The sequence below is a fragment of the Ovis canadensis genome, chromosome 2 (genome assembly GCF_042477335.2).
Source record: "Ovis canadensis isolate MfBH-ARS-UI-01 breed Bighorn chromosome 2, ARS-UI_OviCan_v2, whole genome shotgun sequence".
NCBI lineage: Eukaryota > Metazoa > Chordata > Mammalia > Artiodactyla > Bovidae > Ovis > Ovis canadensis.
In genome coordinates, this window is record NC_091246.1 from 246166256 (window position 1) to 246190698 (window position 24443).

At 52.8% G+C, this 24443-nt stretch overlaps 2 protein-coding genes and 1 long non-coding RNA gene across 10 annotated transcripts in view; 1 reads left to right on the plus strand and 2 right to left on the minus strand.

The window, feature by feature from the left end:
- On the minus strand, nucleotides 1-17242 carry CATSPER4 (cation channel sperm associated 4). Of its 5 annotated transcripts, none has more exons than XR_011254085.1 (13): nucleotides 17147-17242; nucleotides 16938-17046; nucleotides 16436-16808; nucleotides 16236-16307; nucleotides 15609-15752; nucleotides 12616-12717; nucleotides 4727-4824; nucleotides 4438-4558; nucleotides 4090-4223; nucleotides 2647-2818; nucleotides 1658-1878; nucleotides 1186-1351; nucleotides 1-463 (listed from the first exon to the last, which is right to left on the minus strand). XR_011254085.1 is itself a non-coding variant. In XM_069574962.1 (13 exons), the coding sequence occupies exons 3-13, from the start codon at nucleotides 16505-16507 to the stop codon at nucleotides 416-418; spliced, it is 1341 nt and encodes a 446-aa protein (XP_069431063.1). In that variant the 5' UTR covers nucleotides 16508-16808; nucleotides 16938-17046; nucleotides 17147-17242; the 3' UTR covers nucleotides 1-415. The 5 variants fall into 5 exon arrangements, 4 of the variants coding, with proteins under 4 accessions (XP_069431063.1, XP_069431064.1, XP_069431062.1 ...); XM_069574962.1 differs by having other exon boundaries at nucleotides 1667-1878; XM_069574963.1 differs by lacking the exon at nucleotides 1-463 and having other exon boundaries at nucleotides 820-1351; nucleotides 1667-1878; nucleotides 4727-4753.
- On the plus strand, nucleotides 1132-10733 carry LOC138433017 (uncharacterized). Its single transcript, XR_011254086.1, has 4 exons — nucleotides 1132-1365; nucleotides 2704-3043; nucleotides 5878-6496; nucleotides 8213-10733. It is a non-coding gene; the product is annotated as an uncharacterized lncRNA (long non-coding RNA).
- Nucleotides 17242-24443, minus strand: part of CNKSR1 (connector enhancer of kinase suppressor of Ras 1) — a 12093-nt gene continuing 4891 nt past the window's right edge. The window contains exons 4-21 of one of the 4 annotated variants that reach the window (XR_011254084.1): nucleotides 23899-23983; nucleotides 23445-23486; nucleotides 23262-23366; nucleotides 22607-22666; nucleotides 22432-22500; nucleotides 22053-22154; nucleotides 21897-21967; nucleotides 21747-21823; nucleotides 21492-21598; nucleotides 21383-21413; nucleotides 20817-20980; nucleotides 19897-19970; nucleotides 19664-19735; nucleotides 18822-18895; nucleotides 18604-18703; nucleotides 18414-18510; nucleotides 18127-18308; nucleotides 17242-17889 (exon numbers count right to left, since the gene is read on the minus strand). Coding sequence is in view for 2 of the 4 variants with exons in the window: in XM_069574959.1 (XP_069431060.1) it covers nucleotides 17635-17889; nucleotides 18127-18308; nucleotides 18414-18510; nucleotides 18604-18665; nucleotides 18822-18895; nucleotides 19664-19735; nucleotides 19897-19970; nucleotides 20817-20980; nucleotides 21383-21413; nucleotides 21492-21598; nucleotides 21747-21823; nucleotides 21897-21967; nucleotides 22053-22154; nucleotides 22432-22500; nucleotides 22607-22666; nucleotides 23262-23366; nucleotides 23445-23486; nucleotides 23899-23983 (1729 nt within the window). In the remaining 2 variants the exon portion in view is untranslated. The remainder of the gene's footprint in view (nucleotides 17890-18126; nucleotides 18309-18413; nucleotides 18511-18603; nucleotides 18704-18821; nucleotides 18896-19663; nucleotides 19736-19896; nucleotides 19971-20816; nucleotides 20981-21382; nucleotides 21414-21491; nucleotides 21599-21746; nucleotides 21824-21896; nucleotides 21968-22052; nucleotides 22155-22431; nucleotides 22501-22606; nucleotides 22667-23261; nucleotides 23367-23444; nucleotides 23487-23898; nucleotides 23984-24443) is intronic. The other 3 variants (XR_011254083.1, XM_069574959.1, XM_069574960.1) reach the window with 3 other exon arrangements.

The following is a 24443-nucleotide window of genomic DNA, read 5'->3' on the forward strand; positions in this document are numbered from 1 at the left end:
TTGATCCCAACACAAAACTTTATTGTTGATACACGATACCTGGCCCCGCCGGCCTCATCTTTCTCCTCTTGGTACTTGGGCCCACTCAGACCCCATGTAGTTCTGGTCTAGCAGGGGACCAGGGATGCCCATCCTGAGGGCAAATCCTGGCTGCCTTGGCCAGCAGCCCCTCGTGGGCTCATCCTTGCTGTAAGGCTCCCACTCTCATCCACCATCCTTCTCCATCTGTGCTCCTCTGGACCTGGGGCTCACAGGCCCAAGTCCTAGAGACACCGCCCCCTTCCATCCCTAGGCATCTGCCCAGGTGTAAGGCAGAGGATGGGCTCAGGCCAGGATGCGCCACACCATGCCAGCAATGCAGGAAGACGCAGCGGCTGGGTGTGTGCTCATGCCCATTGGCTCCTGTACTGCCCTCTCAGCTGCTGGCCTTTCGTTTGTTAATATTTGTGTTGGATTCCTGAACCTGCAAACCAAGAGGTCTTCTTGTCAATCCGCCACCCCTGACATGGCAGACGCCCCCTGACTCCCCTCCTGCAGCTCAACAGCGGCTCATCCAGGCTTACCAGGGAAGTCCTCCCCATCTAACTCTTGGTCTCCTCTCTGACCATGGAGCTCTCCTCTCAGGCCATAGCACCCACAAGGCTCCCAGGTCAGATGGGATGGGAAGCAGAGAAGGAAATGAAATGTGTGGGAATGTGCTTTGTTCTATGGGGCTTCCCAGGTGGTGCCAGGGGCAAAGAACCCACCTGCCAATGCAGGAGACATGGGTTTGATCCCTGGTTCAGGAAGATCCCCTGGAAGGGGGCATGGCCTTTTTCTCCCTAGAATTTTCCTCCCTCAGGAGGCTGCTCCTCTTACGTACCTGACAGGACCTGGGGGGGTCCTATACCCCCCGTGGTGGACCTAAGCATCTGCCACTAAGCAGGAACTGAGCCGCTCAAGTCCCCTTAAGAGGAAGCTTGAGGGTGCTGAAGGCCAAGATGGCTCAGTGTGCAGAGCCCTACAGGAGGGGCAGGGCCTCCCAGAAAAGCTGGAATCTAACCAGATGGGCAGTGACTGCTGGGGTGCCTGGGAGTCTAGGGAGGCGGGCCAGACCTTGAAAAAGTCAGAAACCTTGACCAAGGGGGTGGTGGCTGGGCTGGGTAAGCACTGATTGGGTAGGAGAGGGAAGCTGAGAAGCTGCACCCTTTTCCTGTTGACGAGTGCAGTGATCAAGTCTTGCTCGCGAGTCATCTCACGGATGTCCACAGAGGACCTGCTCTCCAAGGACATGTTCCATGACAAGTGCCTCTGCATCAGCTCCTCCTCCTGCTCCTGGTTGAAGCGGATGGAGCGGACCTCGTCCACTATCCTAAAGGTGGAAGGGTGAGTGCGTTCCGAGGGAGGGGGTTGGGGGGGAGGCCCTTCCATCTCTTTCCTGGGGTCCAGCCCCATGCACCCTCCCCACCTTGACTCTGATAAAGACCCAGGCCAAGGCTCAAGGCCCTTTGTGAGATTACAAGATGTATATCCTGCAGACAGGCTGGGGGGGAGCCTGGGCAAGTCACTTAACCGCTCTGGGTCCCAGGGTCCCCATTATCAATAAGGGCATGAGGCCAGAAGAATCTGAGGGTCCACAGAGCCCTGCCTCCTGAGACTCTGGGGTTCCCCCCAGTACCCGCCCTACGTGTTGAGCTCAGCGCGGATCTCCTTGTATTGCATCAGGTTCTCCTGTATCGCCTCGAGCACCAGGCAAAAGTTGTCGCATGTTCTTTCCGAGAGGTTTGCCAGGGAGCCCCCCATAAATGGCTCCTGGGGGACGCCAGACATCTCCGAACGGGCGACTGCACAGTGCACCAGCGGCAGCTTGTTATTCCCATTTCCCTTCCTGTCGTCTACCTGGGGAAGGGAGAACGGAGAGGGAAGGATAGCTTAGCCAGCACCCCCTCCCCTGGCGCCTTCCTGCTTGACTTCAGGGGAGATGAGTCTCAGGACGCCAGGGTTCTCACGCCCCTCGTTTCAGCTCCAACCAGTCTTAGCCTCCCTCCTTTACTGTGGGAGCCCAACTTGAAATGCAGAAGTTTGTCCCTCACCTCTGAAAATTCTCACCCCTTTTCACAACTTAGTGCTTCCCCTACCTCCTGATAAATCCTACCCAGCAAACTTCTGAACCCTAACTGCTCTCAGGCCACAGGCCACAGCCCTCAGCACTTTACACAATACTCCCCACCTTTCGGAAGCTCTACCCCCGGATGAGTAATACTATAGCTAATGCTCATCGAGTTCTTACTATGTGTCAAGTACTGTTCATTGACCCATGAAATCCTCATAATAGCCCTATGAAGTAAACAGAATTATTATCACTTCCATTTTATAGAAAAAGATATTGAGGTTTAGATTGGTTTAAATGCCCTAAGGCCACCCAGCTGCTCACTTTCAAGTTGTCACAGAGAAAGATACCAAGGAACTCCACACGCTCAGAAGCCCCAGTTGGTGAACTGGCACTCAAAGTGGGGATTGCTGCCTTCAGGCCTCAGGCTTGGCTTTCTTTAGGCCCTCGAGTGTGTGAGCACGCACACACACACACACACACACACACACACACACTCTCAAGTTAGCACTCATACACTGTCCCCTTCCCCCCTCTGCCCTCCCTATCTCACTCACCTCACTGAAGGCTATTTGATGCTGCTGCCCCTGTTCTGCCTTCATCATTTGCTCCAGATTGGTGGTCACCACGACGACCAACAGGTTGATGCCAATGAAGGCACCGATGGTGATGAAGATGGCAAAGTAGATGGCGCCCCCAATCTCCACTCCGTACGCCCCTGTCTCCATCCTGGAGATGGCAGTCAGGGGCCCTATCACCTCCCTGGCCCTTTGGGCCTCAGTTTCTCCTCATCTACGAGATGGAGAAATTATCTCAAAGCCTACTGGGACTTCTGCCGCCTCACTGCTGCTGTGCAGATCTAAGGCCCGACTCCTGATTGTCCCCACAGCTGCTCTTGAAGGAGCACCCGCTGCTCTGCCAGACAGTGGGCCGCCCTCAAGCCAGCCCTGCAAGGTGAGCATTCATACACCAGCATTATCAAATTTAATCTATTGGCTGTACTTTTATCATGTTATTCTTATTATAACTCAGGTTTGTTATAGAAAAATCAGAGGGAAAATATATAGGAAAAAAAATCCCACCACTGTTAATACCTATTGCAAACCTCCCATAAAACATTTTCCCAAATAATAGCTTTTGCTCTCTTGCTACACGTGTGTGTGTGTGTGCACATGTCAGTCTCTACTAATCCTCAGAGCAACCCATGACATGGCTACACGTCGTATTATGATCTCCAGTTGGCACATGAGGAAACTGAGGCTCAGAAGGTTGCATGGCTAGAACAGTGGCGCAAAGACTCAAAAGCCCAGGCCACCTTCATTTCACATTCCATGACTTGTCCACTGCCTATAACGTAATGGGAAATGAGGGTAGAAGCCCCTTTACCAACTGGGCTTCTACTCTCACACGAGGAAGATAAAAGGAAATCAGTCAGTGGGACCCAGCCCCTAAAATGGCCTGGAACAAGTAGGATTTGGGCTAAATGGAAAGAGGCAAAGAACAGAACCCAGGCAGCCCTGTGCGGCCAAACATGACCTTGGACAGTGGGTCTCAAAATGAATAAAATGAGACCTTACATTCCCAGGAGTCGAGGCAGCCTGGTGGGCTCCCGTGTGGACAGGGAGCTGCCTTGGGACCCTAGGTGCAACCACAGACCTGCTGCCCGGCCCAAGGCCAAGCTGCCCAACTGCTGAGCATGAAGGGAGACTGCAGTCCATGAACAAGACTGCAGCGGGACTTTGAATACATGGAGTTTCATAGGGACAAGGCTTCAAGTAGATTACAAAGCTAGAGGCCCCAGCCCCAGGAGTCTGCTTTTCTCCAGTTTAAAGCCCCAGGCACCACGGCCGCTTCCTGCCACCCTCACCCCAAGTCCTGGAGCCCCACTCCCACCTGAGACCCCTTCTCCCTCCTCAGGTGGTTTTTTGCCCGTGGATGCCCCAGCCCCTCCCCGCCTAGCTCAGCTGGGCTGGGGGCCCGGAAGCCCCACGGGCACTCACTGAAAGTCACTGTAGATGTCCACCCAGCCATCCTGGGTGATGCAGATGAAGAGGGTATACAGGGCAACCTGCATGTTCTGGAAATGCATGGGCACGAACACACCAAAGAGAGTGACCCCAAACACGGAGAATACCTGCCGGAGAGATGGGAGACCCACCCCGGACTTCACCCACAGGCCTGGGACACAGGACATGCAAAGGAGCTGCCAGGGGAATCACAGGGAGGCAGGCCTCTCCTCCTCTCATCTCCAAACCCTCCTCCTCTCCGTTCCAGACACCCCGTATCCCCAGTGAGCCAGGGGCCTGGTCAGGAAAGGGGGGCGGCTGGGGGCAGGGGAGGGCGCTGACCAGCATGAAGAAGAGGATGAGGACCATGATGTTGGCCATGTCGGGCACCGACTGCAGGATGACACGAATGATCCGGGCCAGGGGCTCCACCGCCATGCACACGTGCAGCAGACAAAGTGCCCTGCGGCAGAGCCTCTCAGGGGCGCCCCTCGGCCCTTCCCAGACCCCTCCTCCTCACCATCGCCCCACCTGCCCAGAAAGGCAGAGCTGATGCCCACCTGCAACAATCCCCTCCCCTCTCTCCCGGGATCCAGACGGGTCCCTTCTTCGCTCTGAGTCCCCAGCTTACCTGAGGGTGTAGGTGATAGCGACGGCACTGAGTTCATTAACGAAAAACCCCAGGAGCAAGATAAAGATGATAAGGAAGTTGAGGATGTTCCAGCCGTCCTGGGGGGTGGGCCAGCCCCAGCAGGGTCTGTCAGGCCCAGCCCATGGGTTCATCCTGGGTCTGCCCTCCCCGCAGCCTCAGGATGGGGACTCCCAGTGCTCTCGGGACAGGGCCAGTCACGTGCCACCCACTGTGGTCCTGCTGTCGCCCCCTAAACATGCCACCAAACACCCACGCACTTGCTGTCTCATACACGTGTGCACAGCCAAGTGCAGTGTCTGAACACACAATCGAGTCCCTCGCATACGCCGGTTCCTAAGCTGAGCGCCCACCTTGGCTAGTGTGCTGCTGACAAAGGCCTTGCCCTGCAGTTAGGTGACCTGAGAGCGTTTGGAGGCTCCAGCTTTGTGGGACACACATTACAGTTAATAAAACAAAAATAAATGAAAACACTAAGCAACAGGGCTTCAAGAGCCACTTCGGAGGTGAACTAACTCTCACCGTAGAAGAAAGGCACAGTTGGCAAGCTCCACGTCCAACACGGCACAAATTCCTTTAGAGTACGGACGGAGGAAGGAAGCTTACATGTATGACCAATTCAAGCACAACCGCTACAGGGGAAATTTTCTCTAATAAACAGCCTGCATTTTCCTTTGACCAGTGATCCCACTTCTAGATACCCATCCCACACAAACTCTGGTACAACTACAAAATGACCTTTGTAGAAGGCTGAAAATCACTAAAGTGTCCAGGATTATAATAGAACACTGGCTGCTAAAGTACAGTTCATTCAATGGAGTACAGAACAATGAGAAAGGTCTCCCATACAGCAGCATTGATACTATGTTACTGTACGGAAAGGGAAGACTAAAAATACATACATATTTGCTTATGATTGCAAAATAAACACCAGGAGGATAAACAAGAGATTATAAATAACAGATTATCTGAAGAGGGTGGGGGAAGGGGACAGGGATGAAGGGACAGAGTAGAAACAAGAATTTTGTATGCTCCTTTCAGTACAGTTTTGACCAATATGTAGCTGCATTAAATATTCAAAATGAAAATAATTTTTTTTTCCTTTTTGAAAAAATATTATTTGGCTGCAACAGGTCTTCATTCCAGCATGTGGGATCTAGTTTCCTGACCAGGGATTGAACCAGGGTTTCCTGCATTGGGAGCATGAAGTCTTAGCCACTGGACCACCAGGGAAGTTCCAAAGAGAAAACTACTTTATTTTGAAAAAATTACTTTAATGGGAAAAAAGTTCTTAAATTTATTGGGCAATCCAATAAACACAAGACTTCCTGGTATGTCACATTCAGAGTGTTGGTGCCTAAACATACACCAGAGACACAAGGCTGCCTGTCTACAGATCCATCCCTGTATCCATTCAATATTAAGCTCCTATTCTATGCCAGTCCATTCTGAAGGAGATCAGCCCTGGGATTTCTTTGGAAGGAATGATGCTAAAGCTGAAACTCCAGTACTCTGGCCACCTCATGCGAAGAGTTGACTCATTGGAAAAGACTCTGATGCTGGGAAGGATTGGGGGCAGGAGGAAAAGGGGACGACAGAGGATGAGATGGCTGGATGGCGTCACTGACTCAATGGACGTGAGTCTGAGTGAACTCTAGGAGGTGGTGATGGACAGGGAGGCCTGGTGTGCTGCGATTCATGGGGTCGCAGAGTCGGACACGACTGAGCGACTGAACTGAACTGAACTGAGAGGTGAGTACACAGTGTTAGGGAGACAGGGCAACAACTAACCTAGCTTAGGAGAAACAGGAAGACTTCCGGGAAGAGAAGACATCTGAATGAGTCTTAAACTGTTAGTAGGAGAAAAGCAAGTGAGTAAGTGGTAAGGAGCTTTCATATTTCATAGACTAGATGTCAGCATGGACAAAGGCATGAAAGTGAGCAACAGCAGTGTGTGTATATATATGTATGTGTGCGTGTGCACACATTTAAGTGTGTCTTTAAGAATGTCACTACAAGCAGCTTGATGTAGCTGGAACACGCAAAGGTGAGGTGAGGAGTGATAAGGCTGCAAAAGCAGACAGAAGCCATTTCATGGAAAGCCTTAAGCACAGTTGAGACAGGCTGGGACCTAGCACTCTGCTGCAGTGCTGCACTGCTTGCCCCTGGACATACCTCTACGGAGCAACAAAATACAAAGAAACTGTATAGGACTAAAAATAACTAAGTGCATGTGCAGATGGGACAAATTTGGGGATAAAAGATACAAAAAGACCAAAAAATTCAATTGCCACTTCTAAATAGCCAGGAGCAAAAACAGGATGTTGGGAGCAAAATCAGGGTATTGCACATGCCCTCCAGAGAAGGCAATGGCACCCCACTCCAGTACTCTCACCTGGGAAATCCCATGGGCAGAGGAGCCTGGTAGGCTGCAGTCCATGGGGCCGCTAAGAGTAACGACTGAGTAACTTCACTTTCATGCATTGGAGAAGGAAATGGCAACCCACTCCAGTGTTCTTGCCTGGAGAATCCCAGGGACACGGGAGCCTGGTGGACTGCTGTCTATGGGGTCACAGAGAGTCGGACACGACTGAAGTGACTTAGCAGCAGCACATGCCCCCTGCACACAACACTACCTAAGGGATGGGCAAACCACCTAAGACATCCCTCCAGTCTGACTCCAGACACACCCCTACCCCCACCCCATGTAAGGAACAACCTTGCCTCATAGGTCAGGGATTAAGGGAACAAAACAATCTGTTACTTGTTCTCCTTCCCCTCTACTGCAGCAGGGACCCTAAAAAGCCTTGCCTGAATCTCTTGTCTGGCCTCTAGTCAGTTTCTGTTGATTGGAGAAGGCGGAGAACCCTGGTCGGTATCACAATGAGGCATTTAGGCCTGATCCTATAAACAACTGGGAGCCACTGGAATGTTTAAGGGCACTCTACTCTGTCTTGGGCTTTGGGGAAACTATTTTGATGGCAGGTGGGGTACACTGGAAGCCAGTGTCCTGGAAGCCATAGCAACACCCTGGTGAGAGAAGACAAGACAGGAACTAGAATGGGGTACCAGAGCTGCAGAGGTGGCCAGAAAATTGAGCTCTTAGGTAGTAAAACAGTAAGTAGTAGAGTGGGGAGGTAAGAAGGAGCCAGGAGCCACATGAGCACTGTAGAAAACAGGGCATTGGGGGCAAAACTTTGGGGATCCCCATGCGGCTGGGTAATATTTGAGATACTAACTTGCAGATTTTCCTCCCTCCCCTGCCTTCTCCCTTTCCATCCACCCATTCAGTGCAGAGTAGTCCTTGTACCCTGGGATCAGGAGAGGGGCTGGGGGTGGGGAAGAAGACAGCAGAGGGTCTCTAACAAGCCCTGGCTTTTGGCACTGGGAGGCTGGCCCCAGATAAGGGTTAGGGCTTGGGACATTCATTTTCAGCCATTATTTCTGGAGGGCGGTTTTGCCTTCCAGAGGACATTTGGCAGTGTCTGGAGATACCCTTGATTGTCACAGCTAGGAAGATGTTTATGGCATCTAATGGGTAGAGGCCAAGAATGCTGCTAAACATTCGACAATGCACAGGACAGTCCCCTCCCAAGGAAGAATTATCTGGGCCAATTATGTCAACAGTGCCAAGGCTGAGAAATCTTGTCCTTGAGAAGATATGCAGAGTGGCTGGGAGGAACACAAAATTTGCTCCCATTCTCTTGTGCTAATGAAATGCTAGAGTTTAGCCTTGGAAGTGCAGGCCCTCCTAACTGCTGCTGCAAATGAGACAGGCTGGAACCTGGGACCCTTTGCTGCAATGCTTGCACCTGGACAAACTTCCTCAAGCAAGAAAATACAAACTGTAAGAGACTAAAAGTAATTGCCTGCAAGAGCAGTTGGGGCAAATTATGGACAACAAGATACAAAAAGACCAAACAGCCCAGATGCCACTTCTGAAGAGCATGGAGCAAAAGCAGGGGATTGAGAGCAAACGCAAGGGGTCAAAAGCAGTACTTGAACATGCCTCCTGCACACACCACCACCAAAAGGGCAGGCAAACCACCCAAACCACCCCTCCAGTCCGACCCCTGGTCACCCCACTACCCTCACCTCATACAAGGAATCAGGGAGAGATGAGCAAAGGAAACTGTTACTTGTTCTCACTCCCCGCTGTAAGGCCGGACCCGGGGGCCATGATGGACCGCCCCTCCACTCCCTCCCTCCGGCGGGGGAAGTTCCTAATGGAAGAGCCTCCCAGATCCCGGGGGCCAATGACAGCACACTTCACCAGCTAAAGCCGCCCCACCCCAGCCACGAAGAAGGACCTGTCAGCCCGCGACGCCTCGGCCTGGCAACCCATCCGAACCCCCGTCCATCTAGGCTGACCATCCCTCGCAACAAACGTATAAAAACCACCCCAACAGAGTCTGGGGCTTGGACTTCCTCTACCTGCCTCGTTTGGGTCCGGGAACCCCGCCCGGGAGCGCTTCGCCATTAAAAAGCCTGTTAGACACTCTTTTGGTGTCCTGGTCTTTTAACTAACACCCACTGCTACTGCAGAGGCCCCAACAAAGCCCTGCCTGAATTTAGCCTCTGGACAATTTCTATGGGCAACAAAAGAAATCTCAGGACTACTTTCACATAAGAAATGCTCTCTCTTAGGGAACAAATATCTGCCTGTATCCTGAAGAGTGGTACCTTGAAATATTCACAAAATCATGGTACCTATTCTCCCCTCAAGCTGGTTTTAGAAAAGGCAGAGGAACCAGAGATCAAATTGCCAACATCCGCTGGATCATGGAAAAAGCAAGAGTTCCAGAAAAACATCTATTTCTGCTTTATTGACTATGCCAAAGCCTTTGACTGTGTAGATCACAATAAACTGTGGAAAATTCTAAGATGGGAATACCAGACCACCTGACCTGTCTCTTGAGAAATCTGTATGCAGGTCAGGAAGCAACAGTTAGAACTGGACATGGAACAACAGACTGGTTCCAAATAGGAAAAGGAGTAAGTCAAGGCTGTATATTGTCACCCTGCTTATTTAACTTATATGCAGAGCACACATCATGAGAAACACTGGACTGGAAGAAGCACAAGCTGAAATCGAGACTACCGGGAGAAATATCAATAACCTCAGGTATACAGATGACACGACCCTTATGGCAGAAAGTGAAGAAGAACTAAAAAGCCTCTTGATGAAAGTGAAAGGGGAGAGTGAAAAAGTTGGCTTAAAGCTCAACATTCAGAATACGAAGATCATGGCATCTGGTCCCATCACTTCATGGCAAATAGATGGAGAAACAGTGGAAACAGTGTCAGACTTTATTTTGGGGAGCTCCAAAATCACTGCAGATGGTGACTGCAGCCATGAAATTAAAAGACACTTACTCCTTGGAAGAAAAGTTATAACCAACCTAGATAGCATATTCAAAAGCAGAGACATTACTTTGCCGACTAAGGTCCATCTAGTCAAAGCTATGGTTTTTCCAGTAGTCATGTATGGATGTGAGAGTTGGATTGTGAAGAAGGCTGAGCACCAAAGAATTGAACTGTGGTGTTGGAGAAGACAAGAGTCCCTTGGGCTGCAAGGAGATCCAACCAGTCCATTCTGAAGGAGATCAGGCCTGGGTGTTCTTTGGAAGGAATGATGCTAAAGCTGAAACTCCAGTACTTTGGCCACCTCATGGGAAGAGTTGACTCATTGGAAAAGACTCTGATGCTGGGAGGGATTGGGAGCAGGAGGAGAATGGGACGACAGAGGATGAAATGGCTGGATGGCATCACTGACTCGATGGACGTGAGTCTGAGTGAACTCTGGGAGTTGGTGATGGACAGGGAGGCCTGGTGTGCTGCGATTCATGGGGTCGCAAAGAGTCGGACACGACTGAGCGATTGAACTGAACTGAACTGATTCTCCCCTCCACCATGGAGACAAATAAATATGCACCATCCTATTCTATTTTCTGTTAATAAACATCCTCCCAAGTGTTGTTCTCACAAAGCAGGCTTTAAGACATCCATACTTTAGATAGAAATATTGTTCTAGGTTCTATATTCTGTGTTCTATGAAGTGACACTTCTAAGCCCTGGAAAGCTTGTAATTCTAATTGGTTGTCCTGATAATGGTATTTTAATGATGCTTCCTTTTTAAGAAGGTATAAAGATTTGATGGGTAATTTTTTTAAAGCCTCTTCTTGCACATGCCCAAAGACAGATAAATCTCTTGACTCCAGAAATCCTTTAACTCTAGAAGTCCTATTTAAACAAAGAATTTGAGTCTTTGTTTCATTTTATGTAATGTTAAGATCTGTTCCTACCCAGATATCTTTTTGATACTCTTCCAAATAGGAGTCAGCAAACTATAGCTCAGGGCCAAATCTGACCAGCAGTCTCTTTTTTTTAAGACCCATGGGTTTAGAATGATTTTTACATTTTTAAATGGTTGGGGGGAAAGCAAAAGGAAAATAATATTTCGTGACATGTAAAATTTAAAGTTCAAAGGTCAGTATACACAAACAAAATTTATCTGGAACATAGCCATGCTCATTTGTCTATATACTGTCTATGGCTGCTTTGTGCTTTTACAGCAGAGATGAGTGTTTGCAACAGAGACTATATGGCCCACAAAAAAAATATTTACCTGGCCCTTGAGAAAATTAGTTTATTCTTATCTCGTGGCTCAGACAGTAAAGCGTCTGCCTACAATGCAGGAGACCCGGGTTCGATCCCTGAGTTGGGAAGGTCCTCTGGAGAAGGAAATGGCAATCTACTCCAGTACTCTTGCCTGGAAAATCCCATGAATAGAGGAGCGTGGTAGGCTACAGTCCATGGGGTCGCAAAGAGTTGGACACTTCACTTTTGAGAGCGACTTCACTTTTGAGAAAATGATAGGGAAACCTCCCTGCAATGCAATTGGATGGCCAAAAGGGGGCGCTCTCATGCAGTATCACTAGATTACTAGCCGATTACACGAATTATCAATTACAGACTCAGAATAATCACCAACTGGGAAAGAATCATCAATTATAGGCCCCACAGGAAAAGAGATACATAGCATCTCCTGCAAGAAATCTAATATTCCAGCAACTCAGCTAATAAGACCATTTCACCCTGCACTCTCACTTTTCTCCAGCAGGTTTTTGTTCAAATCAACCTCTCCTAACTGCCTCCTTTTTCTCCATAAAATAACGTTGCTCTCCATTTTTGGACTTGCTGTGGCTTTTGCTATAGCTTGCTAGTCCTGAATTGCAAATCCTCTTCTATTCCCAAATAAACCACCCCTTTTGTTTTGTTGGTAAAATAACTGACTTAATTATCTTTAAGGTCAACACCCTTTACAGAAAATCTCTGCTGACCCCTCTGCTCTTGAACCCTGTAAATTAAGGTTTGTGTGTGTGTGCTAAGTTACTGCAGTCATGTCTGACTCTGCAACCCTGTGGACTGTAGCCTACCAGGCTCCTCTGTCCATGGGATTCTTCAGGCAAGAATACTGGAGTGGGTTGCCCTGCCCTCCTCTAGGGGATCTTTCTAATCCAGGGGTAAATTAAGGTGGATACTCTCAATTGCATTTCTCTGATAAGGAAATCAAGGTTTTCCCAAGAGCACAGAACTAGGGAAAGTTGGATCAGGAACGGGGACCCAGGAAAGCTGCACTTCCAGTACAGATTACTTTCTGCCACATCACAGACATCTCAGAAGTTGGTCTTTCTTTCTTCGTGCATGCGGATGAACATACACATGCAATCACACACACACACACACACACACACACACACACACACACTCCTCAGGTTTCAGGGCCAGGTGCACAGTGGTGGGGACAGGATGGGATGCCAACCCTAAGGAGGAGTAGAGGTGATGGCAGGGAGGGCCCAGGATCTCACCTTCCAGAAAATCCAGAAACCATTTAACCAGCCGAGAAGAAGTTCACAGATAAGGGTGGTCAGCACAATGTCATCTATGGTAGAGAACAACTCATAGTGTTTCTACATGGAAGACAGAGAAAAAGAAGGGTAGAAAGGTCAGCGGAGCGGGGCCTTGGCAAGACCAGGGACAGAGGATGTCTATAGGGAAGGGGAGGCCCAGATTCTTATTGCTTTTCAGCCTCAGCATCTTTGTAGCGCCCTTCAGAGTAACCCTTGCACATACGTGCCAGGCACCGTTCTTAAGACCACAAGCTTTTTTCATGTTACCATCACCATCATCCTGCAAAGTAGGTTTTATTCCCATCTTGCACTTGAGGAATCAGAGAAGTGCCCAAGGTCAAACAGTTAGTGGTAAAGATTGTTGTCTGACTACAAACCTTGGAACAGGGAGGTGGAGAAAGGCAGAACAGACTCTAGGATCGGGAGGAAAAGCCCTGGCCCTTGAGATGGAGGACACCAAGTCCCATCCTTGCTTCTTTGGTTGTCTCCACCACTCCGGCTGCACTAGCTCCCAAATCCCCAGGCTTGGCTTGACCAAACTCCTGAGTAGCCCCCTACTCATGGGTCCAAGACATGCTCCTGGGGTGGATGGATTGATGGATGGATGACTCCATGATTCTGAATTCTGTTTAAAACAACTCACTTTCACACCAATTCCTGTTAAGCTGTGACACTGCTGTTGTTTGTGACATGAACAGCCCCCAGCTCCCAGACTCCACTTTGCCAGACAAAAGTCACCCGACTCCCCCTCTTCTTTATCTCCGAGGCCCACAGACTCAGGGCTTCACGCCTCCTGCTCCCCACACCTTGCCACCAGCTCCATCCGCCAGCCAGCGTGAGGCTGGACAGAGTTTCTTCTTTTTCTCCCAGCCATGCAGCACAGCATGTAGGGTCTTACTTCCCTGACCAGGGACTGAACCCACGCCCCTGCAGTGGAAGCATGGAGTCTTAACCATTGGACCACCAGGGAACTCCCTGGGCAGAGCTTCCTAAGTTCAGATGGGAGCTGAAGTTTATGGGCTCCCAGCCTGTTCCAAATTCCCAAAGGGCAACATGGGCCAGAGGTGTCTACCTAAAGCAAGGAAAGGCGTTTTCCTTCCCTTCATCTTTCCCTTCAGCTCTACCCCACTGGCCACGGGTGGCAACAGCCTCTCCTTTCTATTTATTGAAAGAGCTTCCTGAACAGTTGCCCTGCCTTCTCCAAGTCATGAGCATCTGTGGTTAAATCAGAGTTGCATTTTTTACCCACAAACCTTCCAAGACTCGCTATGGCCTGCAGGGTGAGGTACAAAACCAGTCTGGCATTTACAGGTCTCTAGGATCTGAGCTTCACAGCACATATCCTCTACCAGGCTTTTTTTTAGCATTTTTGACTTGGACTCAAAGCAATACATATTTTACCCCATAACGGTCTCTCTCCCTCTGGCTCCTCCCCTCCCTCCCTCTTCCCCACCAGTTGCTACTTCATTCTTTTTCATTTTGTTTGATTCTACATCAAAAGCTACCTGAATTCTGAATTGTTTTCATGATCCATTGATGGGTTTTGATCTGCCCTCCAGTCACTCTTTCTGCAAACCCTGGCAAGTGGGTTTCTGCCTCCACCACATCAGAGTTAGCTCCTGTCAAGGTCACAAGGGCAAGATCCAAGGGGGGTTTCAGAGTCCTTTTCTGGCCTCGTGTCCTAGCCACATCTGATGCTGCGCTTGCTCCCTTGGATCCTCTCCTGGGGATCCTCTCACTCCGCTGGCTGCTCCTCCTCACCTACCCTTTTGCATCTCCTCTTCTATTTTCTGCCCTGTACTTAGAGGCTCTTCTCAGAGAGCTCTGTCTTGGTCCCCTTCTCACTTGGTACTCTCTCCCAGGCAACCCCATCCATTCCTTGAGCTTCGGCAACCAGCTCCCTGGATGCCAGTCACTCTCACATTGCCATACTTTAAACCCTGGCTTGCCTGGATAAACATTAAGGTCCTACTGTATAGCACAGGGGACTATAGTAATATCCTATGACAAACCATAATGGAAAAGAATACAGAAAAGATATATATGCATACATAACTGAATCACTGCTGTACAGCAGAAATGGACACAACACTGTCAATCAACGATACTTCAATTTAAAAATAGAAGTAAAAAATAAAGAAATAAACCTTGGCTTGTGGTTCATGGGGTCGCAAAGAGTCAGACACGACTGAGCGACTGAACTGAACTTCCAAAGACAGCCTCCTTAATATAACTTGAAGATGCTGTGTGATCTGGCTCTTGACCACCTCTCTGAACTTACCAGTCACCACATAGGAACATTTTTAAAAACACTGGCTTTCAATAGGACAATTTGCTTTTGTGGTGGACTCCTTGTAAGCAATTAAAACCTCAAGGATAAGACCCAAGTCATAGCGGACTTCACCAGAACTCACTTCCATGCTGTTTCTTCTGCCCAAAACATTCTTCTCCACCTCTTTCTGCCTGGCCAACACCTACTCATTCTTTATTCTCCACTTTAATGCCCCTTTCTCCAGGAAGCCTCCTGACCCCAGGATTAGGTCCAACTCCTCCTTCAAGCCTCCACACACTCTCTGACACCCAGGCACTTGCAATAACACGTTTGTTGTGTCTGTCATCTTCATACCTGGCACAGAGCCCGGTATCTGGTGCAGAGTCATTCTCGCTCAGTGATTATTGATTAAAATGGGATACCCTTCCCCACAAGACACCATTGGCCTGCCTCTGCCCACACTATTTTTCTCCTGTCCTTCCTCTGCAAATCCAATGCATTTCTCAAAGCTGGGGCCCCTCCACCACGAAGTCTTCCTTGATCTCAGTGCTGAAAGGCCCTTGAAAAGCGTCCAACCCAACCGTCGTGAAAAGATGAGGAGTCTGAGGCCCAGGCAGGGAGGTGCCTTTCCTCGGCCCCTGTGAGATGAGTGAGAGCAGGGGTCAGGCTGGAGTCCCACCTGGCCAAGCATGGAGTTGGTGCGGAGAGCGATGGTGATGGCGTTGACCACCAGCAGCACGGCCAGCAGCACCTTGGATGCCGGGTGTCGGAGAAGCTGCTTGACATACATGCGCGTGATGAACTCCTGCATGTCCCAGGCATCCTGGGAGAGGATGGGGGACCTTCCTTCAGGCAGGTGTCACCATAGGAGGCCTCTGCCTGCAAGTTTGCTCTCAGTGAATAGGGACCCATGGGGCCACTTTCTGGGGGGAGAACTTGCCTGACAGGGGATCATGGAATCAGGGGCATCAGTGCAGAGGTCACTACTTAAACATTCACTAAAAGCGGGCCACTCTTGGAGGTGGCCTTTACTGGGGTCATTGCAAGGGAGGCTCTTTTGGGGATCTCTGCTGGGGAGTGGCTTTCATTATAGAGGGGCTCCTGTGAGGGTCACAGCCAGGAGGTTACTAACATATCATGGTTGGGGAGCAGGTCACTGCAGGGATCCCTAGTGGGACGTTTAGAAGCAGAAGGGGCAGTTATCCTGAGGGCCTGTGGCCCCATGGATACCGCGGCAGAGGGGCCACCGTGAGGGTGAGGATGGCTGCAAGCCCCCGACAGGCTGCACGCCCAGCCTCAGCCTTACCTTTCTGCTGGTGATGTCTCGGCGGTTGATGAGCACTTGCTCCTCTCGCCGGTAGGGCTCTTGAGCAGCTCTCTGCAAGGGTGAGGAGGGGGCCCATCAGGGTAGCCCATGCCCCTCTAGACCCAGTCCAGTCCTCTCATGCCCCACCTCACCCCGGGGATGCCCAGCTTGGGCAGTACAGCCAGGCAGGGGCCGCCTACCAAGCGGTTCAAAGGTTTGATGTAGGTGGTGTCGGTCCACTGCTGCCACCAGCTCCTTTGGTTATCTGCCATATTTCTCAGTCTCCCCCCTCACTCCTCAAAGAAACGTCACTCCAAGCGAGCCCGCCCGCCCCTCGTGGTGATATCACAGAGGCCTCTGTGACCTCCCCCAGCTGTCCGCATTCCAAGGAACTCCTGTAGCAAGAGCAGCTCCTCCCACTGACTCCCATGGGTGTGCCACAGAGGAGGCCGAGCACACGGGGAGGTCACAAGTCGGAGGCTGGTGAGAGCAGGTCAGGTCTCTTGTGAAGCCTGGATGGAGACACAGGGGCAGGTCCCTGCTCTGTGTCCAGGAGCTGGAGGTGAGACCCAGCTAAGGAAAGAGAAGAAGAGAAAGATGTTTCATTCTGGGGTCCTCCTCCGAGCAGATTTCATCCTGCATCCCTGCCCACCGGCTACCCCATCCCACCACCCCAGTCTCCAGGGCTGCCCTCCTGCCCACCTTTCCCTGGGAGGTATGTTTCCCCATCTGTAGAGGAAAAGGCTGGTCTCTGTTTCTCCCGTTCCCCCCAGGAGTTGGGGCAGGACACCACCATCAGGTCTCTGAAGGACTGGGGAGAGATGGGCGTTAAGGAGAAGCCGCCACCATCCTGGTAGGGATCAGGCTTCAGCTAGAGACCCCACACGCAGGCTGGGCAATGGGCTACTTACCAAGAGCATTCACCCCCATCTGACAGCTTTTCATCCCTGTCCCCTCCCAGAAGCAGATTCCAGATTCTAATACAGAAGTCAAAGGCAAATACAGATTCATGTTAAAGAAACTGACTTTATTTAGATGAAAAGTATCTACTGGTTCAAGTGAAGAACTTCTGTTCAGACTGGCTTGGGGAATGGAGACCTGCTGAGGGGTGGAGGGGGCACGGGTAGAACACAGAGTAAGAAAGAGTTCTTGCACCCCTGCCTCTCGCTCCTTCCTTGGCACAAAGCTCACTTCACTTTACCCCATTCCAGGGCGGGCAGAGGAGCAGAAATAGTGGAAGGTGGAGCAGAGGTGGTCAGCTGGGGGCAGAACCACCAACAAGCACTGCCTCCAACGCAGAACAGCATGCAAGGATGCTCTGTCCTAGATGTGTCAGAGGTGGTCCTCAAGGCCGGAGGTCGGGAACTTAGGGTACTGGCCAAGGTTAGAGGTCAGGAGGTCAGGGGTCACTCTCTGGGGTCAGGGGGCAGGGAGGGGAGTGCTCCTCGGGGTCAGAGGGTAGCAGGTGGGAAGACTGTTCCTTGGGGTCAGAGTTCAGGACTTGGGAGCCGCCCTCCACCTGCTCCCCTCCCCAGGCCCCCAGGCCCTCCGAGTAGAGCTCCTGGTTCTGCTCCTTCCACCGGCGGAATTTCTCTCCGGTGAGCTCGGGATCGCCCAGCACTTCCTCTAGAGCCTGCAGCTCCTGCAGCTTTGCCTGGAAGAGGTGTCGGGGTTAAGGGGCCAGGATCACCCCAGGAAGGGGCAGAGCCCGAGACCAGAGCTAGCTCTCGGGCCCAGCGCACATATCCCAGCCAGCGCCAGCCCCCATCCTCAAAATCGAGACCCTGGTTCCAGGAACCCAGAGCTCGACCGGGTCCGCAGCCGAGCCCAAGAGAACTAGACATCTTAGACACCTGGCCCAGCTCCCAGACCCTGTGCGCCCCCTGCTGACCTTGAGCGTGCTCTGCAGTGCGCGCACGCGGTGCACTCGCTCATTGAGCTGGGGGTCTCGGTTGCGCCGCATGAAAGAGCTTCGCCATTGCTCCTGAGTGAGGGGCTGCTGCTTGCCCAGCAGGGACACGCCACCCAGCCTCAGCCCCCGGACCATTCCTTCGAGGGCCCCTTCGCTGCTGTCTGTGGGAGAGGCGAGCAGAGTGAGAGTGTGCCCGCCCTCCTGCCCCCAGCCCTGTCTCAGCTCCGGGCCCCCACTAACTCCCCACCCCCTGCTCTGCTCCTCACCTGTCCCCAGACTGAAGGAGGTCTGTGGGCTGCCCTGCGGGGTGGCTGCAGGTGATGGATCTCCATGGAGCGAACTCTTAGCTTGGGCCTGGCTGGGCTGTGGGCAGGGTGGAAGGAGAGGAGGGTTATCAGTCTGAGCTTCATGCCCTGCTCTTCACCCCCACGCCCCCTCCACCAGCCCCGGACTCACTGAGGCTGAGAAGGATCCAGCCTCGTCGTCAGGATCTTCAGCTTCTGTCTCGCTGTAGCAGTCTGGGGTGGACAGGAGCCGTTGGGGGGACCCACTGAAGCTTCACAGGGTTGGGTAAGCCAGGGGGTGGGCTTGGGGAACTGGCTTCCCAGCCCCCACCCCAGGAAAGCAGAGGCTCAGGTGAGATTCGATGGAATCCAGCCCTGTGAGACACCCACCTTCCTCTCGGGGCAGGGAGGCCCGGCCTGGAGACTGGTACTTGGAAATGCAGGTAATGAGATGACGCACCCACCTGTGGAGGGGCAAATGGGTCTCAGAGAGATTCCACTGAGTCAGTATGCTGGGCTGGAGAAGGCAACGACAACCCACTCCAGTACTCTTGCCTGGAAAATTCCATGGACAGAGGAGCCTGGTAGGCTGTAGTCGATAGGGTCACACACAGTCGGACACGACTGAAGTGACTTAGCAGTAGCAGCAGCAGTATGCTGGGTGTCAGTCAGTCAGTTCAGTCGCTCAGTTGTGTCTGACTCTTTGCGACCCCATGGACTGCAGCTCGCCAGGTCTCCCTGCCCATCACCAACTCCCAGAGTTTACTCAAACTCATGTCCATTGAGTCGGTGATGCCATCCAACCATCTCATCCTCTGTTGTCCCCTTCTCCTCCCTCCTTCAATCTTTCTCAGCATCAGGGTCTTTTCAAATGAGTCAGTTCTTCACAACTTCAAAGGATTGGAGTTTCAGCTTCAGCATCAGTCCTTCCAATGAATATTCAGGACTGATCTCCTTTAGGATGGACTGGTTGGATCTCCTTGCAGTCCAAGGGACTCTCAAGAGTGCTGGGTGGGGCTTTTACTTATATCATCTTCTAACTTAATCCTCAGAGCCAATCTGAGAGATAGGAATTCTTATTCGTCCATTTTATAGAAGGTGAAACTGAGGCTTAGAGAAGGGAGTGTCTTGAGCAGCCCTCTCAGAGAGCTGGGATTTGAATCCAGGCTCCTGAGCCCAGGCCCCGAGCACTCACATGCAAGCTGGTGGGGGGGTGAGAGAGGGGCACTCACATGCTCAGATCCGTCAGGGTATCAGCAGCGAAGATGAAGGGTTTGTACACGTTGTGGGTGAGCTGGAACACACTGCCGGGGAGCAGAGGGGCCTCACTCACCTGGGGGTGCCCATCCCAAACCCAGAGAGGCTGGCCTGGGAATCCCAGCCACCTGCTGCCCCGACCTCGCCCCTCCTGTCACCTGCCTCTCCCTTCTCCCCACCCCCGGCCTGTCACAGCCCAGGACTTAACTATTTTTTCTTCTGATCTTGCCCACTTTCCAGACTGTAGTTGGAGACATTGATGAGGCCCTCGGCCTTCTCATCCTGGGGGATCACAGTGTGAGGGTCAGCTTGGAGCTCCAACACCCTTGAGGCCGAGGCAGGCTCCTAAGGGCAGGGGTGGAGGCGGGGAGGGCATCTCCTGGGCTGTCTAACTGCTCATCTGTCAATGCCCAGGGCTCAGGGCAGGAAGCTCGGGTAGGGTTGTGACCAAGGGGTGTCTCTGTGCCTGGAAATGGGGGGCAAGCGATCCAGAGAAACAGCCAGGAAAGAGGAGCCCGCTCATACATTTGCTCCATCACGGACACAGACGAAGCTGCTCTGCAGAATGCTCTTCTCCCTGCCTGCTCTTCTTTCACCCTTCTGTCTAACTACCTTCAGGCACTAGTTTCTCAGGAAGCCTTTGCCACTCTTCAGGTGGACTGGTCACCTTTGCAGGGATCCCACCCACCCCGGGCTCTTCCTCCATCACATTGTATGTTCCCGTATTGTTCCTTTATATTCGTCCCTGTCCCCAGTGGCCTGAGAAACAGAAAAGGTCCAGTGCTCCCCCATGTCCCAGGGCCCAGCCCAGAGCTGCGTATACAGTAGGTATACAGCACCGTGAATGTTAGTGGAATGAGCAGACAATTGCTTGAGTACCCATCACTGGATGAACAGATTAACAGAAAGGGAAGGAAAGGCAGGCAGAATCAGTGGTTCTACACGGCCTGTGATACCTTTTCCAAACTGCTTTTGCACACACCTCAGGTCTCTCTGAAGAGTGTTCCCATTTTACAGATGGGAATGCTGAGGCCCACGGGTGACCACTGGTGGGCCTGGACGGTGGAGGAGGAATAGGAGCCGTGGCCCTGAGATGATTCGCTTGTGTGTGTGTTGGGGGGGTCTCACCTGGGGCTGCCGGTACCAGTAGAGTGTGTGTCCCTTGAGCACGAACCAGCAGCGGCGCCAGCGCGGGCCCATGAAGCCCCCGGGCACCTTGCGGAGCAAGAGCCAGCCGTCACAGTCGGGTGGGCCCAGCTCCCGACACGACACCCGCCGGCGCGTCGCCACGCCTGCAGCAGCATGGCACAAGGGTCAGTGAGGGGTTGGCGGGGCACCCCAGACCCCCAAAGCTGCTCCCTGCTCCCCCACGAGCACCCGCAGCTGATGCTTCTGAACCCCTGCTCTGCGCTTGGATTGTAGCAAGTGTCAGTTCTGGGCGGGGGTGACTCTTCTCATTTTAAGAGATGAGGAAGGCGAAGATCAGAGGACGAGCTGTTTACCCAGAAATCGCAGAGCTGGTGAGAGGCTTGGGAGCACAGGTCTGTCTGACCCCAGAAACAGAACTGTGTCTGGGAGAGAAGTGTGCGACGGGTGTGCTGGGAGGGTGGCCTTGCCCAGCTTTGTAAAGACTTCTAAGACTGCCTCAGAGCAGAGGAAACCCCCCAACCTACCCAGTCAGGTGCATTTCATACCTTTTGATTTCCTGCAGCCAGGGACAGGACTCTGAAAGGAACACAGGCAATTAGAGAAGAGTCTGCATCCAGAGCCACACACCCCTCCCTGCTGAGCCCCTGAACTTACCCTATCAGGGTGTTCTGGGGGCTCTGGAGTGCCTGCTACCTCTGCCGGGTATGTGGCTGTGGTTGCAGGGGGGCTGGGCAGGGGCTTGGGGCCAAGGGAGGTTGAGTCTGTCAGGGAGGGAGAAGAGAGAGAGGCTCCATGAGCCTCAGACCCAGGCCCAGCGGTAGGTGGCAGGTGTAAGAGCCCAGGGTCAGAGTCAGACACCTCACATGCCTTGTCTGGGACACCTGCTAACACATGGGGCTTTGATATTACCTGTCCAGGCAGGAGGGCTGGGTCCAGGACTTGGGTTTGAAGGCAGGTCGAAGTCAAAGATGTCTTTAGACGGGGTCCTGGAGTGATGGGGGAGAGATAAGTGAGCTGTGGCTCACCCTCCAAGACCCACCCGGGGCCCGAGCCTGTTACCTGGGAGACACCGAGGCTGGAGCTGGTGATGGGTTCACTGGGCATGGTGAGCTCAGGGGCTGAGGAGGGGTCTAAGGAGCAACGAGAAACAGGTGATGGAGCTGGGCACCACACCCAGGTCTGAAAGCAGTTGGGGACGGGGAGGGTGGCAGGTACCTGTCGTGGGGTCTCCGGCACTGGGACCTTCTTCAGCACTAAGCTGACCCTGTCCGGCTCCCGCAGCAGCTCCCTCACCACGTTTTTGTGGGGCCAGCCCACCTAGGGGATGGGGACACAGGGCTGCACCCACCTGGACGGGAGCCTCTGGGGCAACCCAACAGCCCTCCCCTCAGATCACTCTCTCAGCCTCGCACTCAGCCTCCGCTTGCCCTCCTCCAGGAAGCCTCCTGGAGCCCCTCAGACCCACGTGAGCTGGCTAAACTCACGGCAAGCAGCTCACCACCCTGGTCTCCCGAAGGAAGGGAACCTCTCCACCCACCAACCTGGGTTCTACTCAGGAACCCTTTCCTCTCACCATGCCCTTCCCCTCACTCACCACCACCTGCTCATTGACCTGGACAATCTCGTCTCCGGGCAGGACCTGCAGCTGGGATTCGGTGGGGACCTGGTGTTGGAGGGTGGGGTTCAGAGGGGTGCACCCTCACGGGGCTTGGCCGGCAGGTAAACAGGACCATGGGGCTGGGTGGCTGAGAAAGCTGGAGGGCTCTCACCTGGGTGCCCACTTGAGACACGAAGTGCAGGCAGTTGCTGGTGGTGTGGATTTCCAGGCCCTGCAAGGCAAAGCCTGCGGTCACTGGGGGTCGGGGGGCTGCAGGGCCAGTGGGCAGGACCCCCACTGGGCACCAGGACTCATAGACAGGTGGAATGGAGGAGAGAGCTGGCCTCAAGCTGGCACCGCCTGACATGCTGTGTGACTTGGGCTTGCTGCTGCACCTCTCTGGGCCCTGCCTCCTCTTCCCCTAAGGACTGAGGGGAGCAGGTTATTGACTTCTGAGCTTTCAGATTCTCAGCAACTCTCCTGAAGGCTTAAGCAGGGACAGGGCACGGCTGGGATTTTCCCAGCTGGTCAAGGATTGAAGCAAAAAAGTTCATGCCCTCTCCTCTCCTCCCCTAGTCTGCCAGGTCCGTGTCCCGGGGCTGGCATGTGTCACCAACACCCCACCTGCTGCAGCCCCTCTGGACTGGAGAAGGGGCTGAATGATGGTGAGACCCCAGGGGAGGTCCTCTAAACCTTTAACATCTGTACAGAGAGGTCCATCCAGCCAGAACAGGGTAGGATTCTGTGGGATCCTAGAATCAGATTTCTGAGCCCACATGAGGCTGCTTGAGGGGACCAGAGGTGAGAGGTGAGGGGTCAGGGCTCACTGCAGGATCGTCCAGTGGCACTCGCTCCAGTACAGCCCTCTGCTTCAGCAGCTCCTCCGGGCAGCAGCTCAGGATGTTGCAGCAGACCCCGGCCACATGGCTGCTCTGGTGGATGGAGGGCAGGATGTCTAGCCTGAGTCCCGTCCCACCCCATCCCTGTGGCCCACTTAGCCCCCGACTCACAATCCTCAGGACTTTGCTTTCCTTCTCAGCCGCTGGACAGTCCTGGAAGCAGAGAGAGAGCGGGGGCCGGCCCTGAGCAGTGTGTCCTGCCTTCTCCTGAGGGCAGGGGAGTTCCCTGCGGTCCCTCCCAGCGTGTCCCATACTCTGGCTCCTTCCCGGAACGACATGGCCACAGAACTTGGGTCCCATCTCCCTGACACCGGGCCCCCAGAGGTCACCACACATGCCCTCCCCTGCTCCACACCCTCCTGAGATCAAACTTGCTGAGCTGCCCCTTCCAGTTAGGAGCCCCCACACCCCCTCACCCCCTCCCCAGTGGCCGGGCCTCCTCTCTTCCTACTCTGGCCTCTCCTTGATCTCACCCCCGAACCTGTGCTGATTCACAAGTTATAAAAAGATCTAGCTTGACTAGGTCTCTATGGCCTCGGCCAAGCCTGGCCTTTGGATCTCCTACCTCCTGCAAGGCCTGGCCCAGCTCCCCGCATAATTCCCCAATCGCCTGGCAGGATGAGAAGTCATTTAAGTGGGAGAAGAGGTACCTGGCAGAAGGGAGGATGGAGCAGTGGTTAGGGGGCTGAGCTTAACAGTCAGGCCACTGAACCACCCTGAGCCCACTACGCATCTAAGGCCCTGATGAGTTTTGGTTTGGGATGAAGGAGATGACTGATACATCTTTAGCACAGATTTATTCTGTGCAGACTTTATTTATTTTTAGCACAGACTTTAGCACAGGATTTATTTGTCAAGTGTTTAATGAATGCCAGGCTTGGTTCTAGGCACTGGAGAGACAGATATTAAATACATAATTACATCAATAATGATTAGGGACTTCCCAGGTGTCCAATAATGATTTATGGGCTTCCCTCACAGCTCAGTTGGTAAAGAATCCGCCTGCAATGCTGGAGACCCTGGTTCGATTCCTGGGTCGGGAAGATCTGCTGGAGAAGGGATAGGCTACCCACTCCAGTATACTTGGGCTTCCCTTGTGGCTCAGCTGGT

Excerpts from the sequence above, each read along its gene's own strand:
- CATSPER4 (XM_069574961.1), bottom strand. The coding sequence starts at position 16,507 with ATGGCAGATAACCAAAGGAGCTGGTGGCAGCAGTGGACCGACACCACC. Across the intron at positions 1,879-2,646 it reads ATCAAATAGCCTTCAGTGAG|GTAGACGACAGGAAGGGAAA; the intron begins GTGAGTGAGATA and ends TCCCTTCCCCAG. Across the intron at positions 1,352-1,666 it reads ATCCGCGCTGAGCTCAACAC|GATAGTGGACGAGGTCCGCT; the intron begins GTAGGGCGGGTA and ends TTCCACCTTTAG.